This window comes from Antrostomus carolinensis, unplaced genomic scaffold (assembly GCF_000700745.2).
Source record: "Antrostomus carolinensis isolate BGI_N321 unplaced genomic scaffold, ASM70074v2 scaffold14528, whole genome shotgun sequence".
Taxonomy (NCBI): domain Eukaryota; kingdom Metazoa; phylum Chordata; class Aves; order Caprimulgiformes; family Caprimulgidae; genus Antrostomus; species Antrostomus carolinensis.
The window spans coordinates 7,017-13,896 of record NW_010331054.1 but is presented as its reverse complement, the minus strand read 5'-3'; the positions used below and the strand labels follow the sequence as shown (position 1 = coordinate 13,896).

Here is a 6,880-nt window from a genome sequence, read left to right as displayed (position 1 = left end):
TCCCAACAGCCTAATAAGATTTTAAAATTGTGGTATTCTAAAGTATCCATTCTCTTGGTTCAAATTCTGTATTTTTTTTTAATGCATTTTAAATTCTGTGCCTCATTTCTACTTCATTTTCAAGCTTCTCAAACAGATGTATACTGAATTTTCATTAAAAAAGTATTTTCCACTTCTTTCCGATGAAAACATAGAGCCTTCTAACCACAATAGCATTCCTATAAAGAAACTACCTTTATAAAAATATGCTGGTTCTCTGTTCCTATGTAATAACAAATACATTGTAACGTTGACAGCTGCAAAGCATGAAATATTTACAGATGAAATACAAACCTTGTTAAGAACAAATTCACTGAATAAGAGAAAATTAATTCTCTTTAAAATAAAAATTAAATCTTTCTTAATTTAACTATTAAGCTTAATGGCAGTAGATGCACCCTTCCCCTGGTATTTTCTCTAGAAGTTCTATACCAAATGCTTCAAGAATAAAGAAGTCATATAACTGCTGTGGGATTCAGGACTGAGGTATTCTCATTCTTCTGACTTTTCAACAAGGTATACATAAGAAAAAAATCACAACGGAAAAACTCCTGTGCCAATACTGCTGTAAATGAGACAGTTATGTCTGGATGCCAGTATTAACTGCCAGCAGTGGACTTATCTCAGGATACGTACATGCTAAAAATAAGGAGTGTTGTCTGCATGTTCTGTTTTCCAAAGTACTAATACAAAGATGTCAGAGAGGAAAAAAAAAAAATTCTCTCAAAGAGTTAGAAACATTTGCTGACTTTATAAGGATAAAAACCAGTGTATTTTGTGGATTATGTTTTTGTCCCTTCCTTTGTTTATTTAATAAATTTTCCGCTTATTTAATTTACTGAATTCTGGTCCTCTGGCAGAACTTGAGGTTTCCCAGGACTTAAGGAAATCTCAGCAGCAGCTTTTTTTTTTTTTTTAAAAAAAAAAAAGTCAAAAAGGTTCTCTCCCTCTCTTTATCTCACTTCTCCTTTCAGATAATCTGAATGTTTAAACTATGATGAGAAGACAGTATCTGGAAAATAAAAGATGAACCCACTTGATGCAACAAAATCGGGATTTTTAGTGTGTATTGCTGTCTGTATGTTCATCTACACTTTTATCTACCTAAAGGATACACTTTCTGAAGAGCCAAATGATCAAAGATTTAATGCAAATATAGCAGAGTGTGGCTTTTACCCAGATGAACTTTGTTCAGCTCTTTTTGCGGGGAAGACTGCTGCCTTTAAAATTGGAAACTTTTGTCAGAACACCTACCAACCTAAAACACTCAGCTGCATTCAGACTTCATGCAACTGCTCCACGGTTTTGAAGACTCTGCATTTTATCACACGACCACTGTCAGATGAAGAAGGAAATTTCTCATTGGCATACATTATCACAATTCACAAGGAGCTGGAAATGTTTGTAAAGCTGCTAAGAGCTATTTATATGCCTCAGAATATTTACTGCATCCATGTTGATGAAAAGACACCAAAACATTATAAAGCTGCTGTACACAGCATCATTAATTGCTTTGAAAATATTTTTATTTCCTCAAAAAGAGAAAATGTTGTCTATGCAGGATTTTCAAGATTACAAGCTGATATTAATTGCATGAGAGACCTAGTTCATTCTAAAATTCAGTGGAATTATGTAATTAATCTATGTGGTCAAGATTATCCCATTAAAACAAACAAAGACATTATACAATACATCAAAACTAAATGGAATGGTAAAAATATGACTCCCGGGGTAGTCCAACCACTTCACATGAAACACAGGACACAGGTTAGTTACAGAGAATATGTAAGTTCTGGAATGTCATACGTGTATCCAACAAAGAATATAAAAGCTAAACCTCCATATAATTTGACAATATATTTTGGTAGTGCCTATTACATACTCACTAAAGAATTTGTAGAGTTTACATTGACTGATGCACGTGCAAAAGATTTGCTTGAATGGTCAAGAGACACGTACAGTCCGGATGAACACTACTGGGTCACACTGAACCGTTTAAATGGTAAGATGTACGTTATTTCTGCTATGAATAACCCCTGGACCAACAGCATTATAAGGTCTCTGACATGGAGAGCTAGTGAGCTTCAATTCAGAGCTTAACACCACCACTTAACTGAGTTACATTGCCTAAACATGGTCTTCAGCCTTGATAAATACGGTCTTCAGCCTTGATGCTGCCCTTTCAAACAATCACACCTCCTGATGGCTGAAAAATAAAGCTTGATTCCAGAAAACTACTACTTATGGTGCAGATCATTAGCTACAAGGCTAGAAGAATGTTGATTTTAAAAAAGGAAATCTTTTTGCTCCTGCTCTGAGGAATTAAAAAAGCACTAGAACTGAGAATGATATCTGTTCTTATGATGTAAATATATCTAAATAAATACTTAACACAGCTACATTTCAGCAGCAAAAATTTCCTCTGTAATAAGTAGAAAGAACTCTTATCAGAACCTTGTTTTTAAAGATGCTCCAGGGGCTACACCCAATGCAGACTGGGAAGGAAACATACGAGCCATTAAATGGAAAGATCAAGAAGGAACCATACACAAAGGCTGCAAAGGTAATGTGAGTTTTGATCATGAACTCCAATTTGAGTCACTGACTGGCACTCATTGCAAATTACCTATCATTCTTTAAACTAGCAATTAAATGTGCCATAGTGGTCATGCATATTTTATTTTGGAAGTATCAAGTAAAACAGCAAGTGATCCCACCAAATTACCCCACTGTATCCAATCTAAACAGTTTCTGACATATTCTTGCAAAGATTGTCACAGTATCCATATACTGACAACCCTTCTTTCAACCTCTAATTACCAATCCATTACCTTGACTGATCAGTTTTCAGTGAAGAGTCGGGGGTTTACCTGACAAGTATGTTTGTCAGATACTTCTATCAACACTGGGTTAAATCTCTTCAACTTGAACAATAATAACAAAGGAGAATAGTGCTGACCATAAAGAATGCAAAAAAAAAAAAAAAATTTACAATATTTAACTGTATAAACTCAGCACAGAAGTATTGCAGATTAAACAGGTGACCTAACAGAAGATCAGAACTTCATGCCCAACTACAAGACACAATATTAAGCAGAGCAAGGTGTCATTGAAACAGCTGGAGGTAACATGTATCCACTTGTGTAAACACAAGACCAAACCCTCACCTTTATGTTTAAAATCTAGCATTATGTTCCACATATATTTCAATGATACTCCATGTGAAATAAAAAGGTAATTTTTGTTAGTAACACTATAGAGTGAAACTATTTTTTAAACCATTCTGTTCAGCTTTCTGCTGCTTTCAGATACCTTCAATTTGCCTTTTCAGGTCATTACATCAGAGACATTTGTGTCTACGGACTAGGGGATTTGCAGTGGATTATTGAGTCTCCTCATCTGTTTGCCAACAAATTTGAGCCTGCAACATACCCACTGGTTATGGATTGCCTGGAGAGACGCCACAGGCTTAAAGTACTGCACCAGGCAGAAGTCCCGATTGAAGACCACTGGCGTTTTCAGGAAGAGAACTACTTCAACATGAAGCTGAATGTTTGAGTTTAACTAGCACCTAAAGTGTTCAAAATACCAACAGAAACCATTAACGTTTTTAGCCACAGACTTCACTCTGTGCATTACAGCACGAGGGTAAACACAACACTGTACTACCAATCTGCCAGTGAAATAAACAGTTCTTATTTATTACAGTAAGATAAAGAACAACAACTGCTAATGAGTTAATTCTCAAAGAAAAGGACATGTCTAAATCTGTAACTTACTGAAGACAAGAGCGAAGTTCATAATTAAGTGACTTATTTAACTGGAAAAATACATATTCCTCATGTCTACAAGCAAAAAAAGGAGTAACTGGTATGAAAACAATAAAATAGAAGCAACGACTTAACAAGGAGAAAGTATGAAGTCCACAAGTTAAAGTCATGTCTACTGTATGTTTTATAAAATAGATTATTTTGAATAATGAAGTTCCCACTAAAATTTCAGAGCTTGTAGATAAGCCAGTGACAACCAGTTTCAGAGACAGTCAGTTTCAATGGTGTTTTGTTTGTTTGCGTTTTTTCATGGCCAGCTGCATCTCTAATTTCATTATGTAGCAACATCACTCCCAGACTCTGCAGGCCTTGCTCCTAATGAAAAGGGTGTGTGTGCCAGTAACAGCAACACAGGTCCTGCAACGCATATTTACCTTCATGTCCCTGTTTCTCTGCAGGAGTTTAGGGCAAGGAGACATGGGAAATTTGAGGCCAGGGAACAAAGCAAACTGAATGAAAAGCCATCTTTCAATCCCAGTGTACCTGACTGAAGGAAACAAAACTTCCCTGAACCTTGGAACAGGCTGCAGCAATTGGAGATAACACCCAGCAGCAACCATGACAAGCATTTAATTTCCCAAACCCCCTGCAGACCAAACGCAGCACTTACTGGTCTACAGTAAGAAAGTGGCTTTTAACACACAACACAGGCAAGAGCAGGGAAAAGTAACAAAAAAAAGAACAAGGATCCAGCCCTTTTGCAGGCAAGAGTTGCTTTTTCCTCTTCAGGACTCTTAAATTAATCCTTTCACTTGTGCAACCAGAAAGACTGGGGGAATACAAGGAAACAGAGGATATAGGTGGTGGTCTTCAGAGAATGTGACCACTTTTCCACAGGATTAAGCCTCTGCACAGTGGTCAAAGGTCTTTATTTAGGTGCTACTGATGGAAAGAGATGAGGAGAAACCTGGATTGTGAGAGGTAATTTCAAATTGTTCATTGTCCTTTAGAAGTATTTGGCAAGAATGCAGATTAAAGTTTAATTCCAGCAAATCCAAATAAACTCCCAACTATTTTGCATGAACTCTGATGGGAACTAATAAAATACATCCTGTTACTTACAAGCTCACTTGATCAGAAACTACAAATTATAAATAAACGTCTAGGAGTGATTGAGATGTAAGCTTCAACATGCACCCAAAACATCAATCAGTTTTTACAGGAAAACTGACTTACAAATTAAGTGTTTTTTTCTGCAAAAAAAACCAAATGACTCAACAAATGACCCAACAATAGAACATTAAAGTTTCTTATTACAGACTTATTCCCAGGTTCCTGGAACTGTACTGCTCGTTTTCCCACATGAGTTTCTTGGAAACATAATTTCTTTTGAATGAACTTTAACCTAAAGAAAGACCATCTGGTCCCTATTTATTTACAGAATCTCACAAACTCAACCCAAAGGCCTGTATTCGGTTTCATGCATAATCCAGGACTTGTGGCTAAATATTGCTGGAGACTTTTTTTTATGGAGGGAAATAAAGAAAAGGTCAAAAAAAGCCATGCAGCATCTTCACACTGAGCTTGTTTAGAGTCACAGAATCACAGAATGTCAGGGATTGGAAGGGACCTCAAAAGATCATCCAGTCCAACCCCCCTGCTGGAGCAGGAACCTCAATGAGATCACACAGGAAGGCGTCCAGGTGGGTTTTGAATGTCTCCAGAGAAGGAGACTCCACACCCTCCCTGGGCAGCCTGTTCCAGTGCTCTGTCACCCTCACTGTGAAGAAGTTTCTTCTCAAGTTTAAGCGGAACCTCCTGTGTTCCAGCTCACACCCATTGCTCCTTGTCCTATCATTGGGCATCACTGAGAAGAGCCTGGCTCCATTCTCGTGACACTCACCCTTTATATATTTATAAACATTAATGAGGTCATCCCTCAGTCTCCTCTTCTCCAAGCTAAAGAGCCCCAGCTCCCTCAGCCTTTCCTCATAAGGGAGATGCTCCTCTCCCTTAATCATCTTGGTCCCTCTGAAAAACATCACTGAAGCTAATGGGTCTCTGGTATGTATTAATCATAGGAATATTCATAATCAATTTCTCTCCAAACCACACCAAATCCACTGCAGGGCACTGCTAGCATTTATCCACTCCATATTGTCTTTTAAAATGTGAACGGAACGTTCCTCGTTACCATCACTGCAGCAAATCCAGTATCTAGCTTCCGCCTTTCATCACCATCACACTAAAATTGTTGTGTCTGACTTCTGAATTGAATTAAAAGGATAAATTCAATAGCAAGGCACTATATATCATGGGCTTGTTTTGCAGAAATTGTACCAGTCAAACTGGGAAAAAAAAATCTGCAAAAAATCCCCTCTTAAAATATAATTTAGTTATGACTTTATCCATGTCAATCCAGGAAAGCATTGGAGCATGATCTCCTTCCTTAAAGGATTTTGTATTTTATATGTAAGTTTTATATATATATAAGCCAGCCACGAAAATAATAATTAAATGACCCCATTCTCAATCATTAATAGTATTTTAGTCATTATTCTGAGTGACCATAACCACATTATGTCCTTGAAAGATTTTTTTACCTCTAAGAACAAAAAATTTAATAAAACTGTGAAAGCTGAGAGCATTTAAACATCCATAAAAAGCTTTCATTAAGTTCTGTATGTGTACATCTCATGAGTAAATCAGTCACAACTGTCAGATCTCAGCAACCAATGTTTACTAACTTTTGGTGACTGCTGATCTAAGAGCATTTATTCAGTGTCAATGTGACCTTGTTCAAGGAAACACCCCGATCGATAACACACTGCACACGCGTTAACTCTGTATCTGAGAGACAGACGCAGAATTTCTGTTTCCAAAAGCCCGAGGGGCACGTTCAATAGCTCTATGTGTAAGTTAAACATTCAACTTTAACGTAGCAGCACAGACTTTAATAGTTAGGGACTATTTCAAATGTGTATTAGTCTGTTGACTCTGAAAACAATTGTAAAATAAATTTTTGAAGTGATACAAGAAATCACATTTTAAAATGTAATCTTGTCCTTAAC

General features: G+C 36.8%; 2 protein-coding genes across 2 annotated transcripts in view; one reads left to right on the top strand and one right to left on the bottom strand.

Moving 5' to 3' along the window:
* The window catches only part of RTF2 (replication termination factor 2), a 26,569-nt gene that overhangs the window by 13,999 nt on the left and 5,690 nt on the right, over positions 1–6,880 (bottom strand). The gene's annotated exons all lie outside the window — the stretch shown is intronic.
* On the top strand, positions 1,066–3,597 carry LOC104528946 (beta-1,3-galactosyl-O-glycosyl-glycoprotein beta-1,6-N-acetylglucosaminyltransferase 7). Its single transcript, XM_010173106.1, has 3 exons — positions 1,066–2,041; positions 2,507–2,602; positions 3,371–3,597. Exons 1-3 carry the CDS (start codon positions 1,066–1,068, stop codon positions 3,595–3,597), a joined length of 1,299 nt encoding a protein of 432 aa, XP_010171408.1.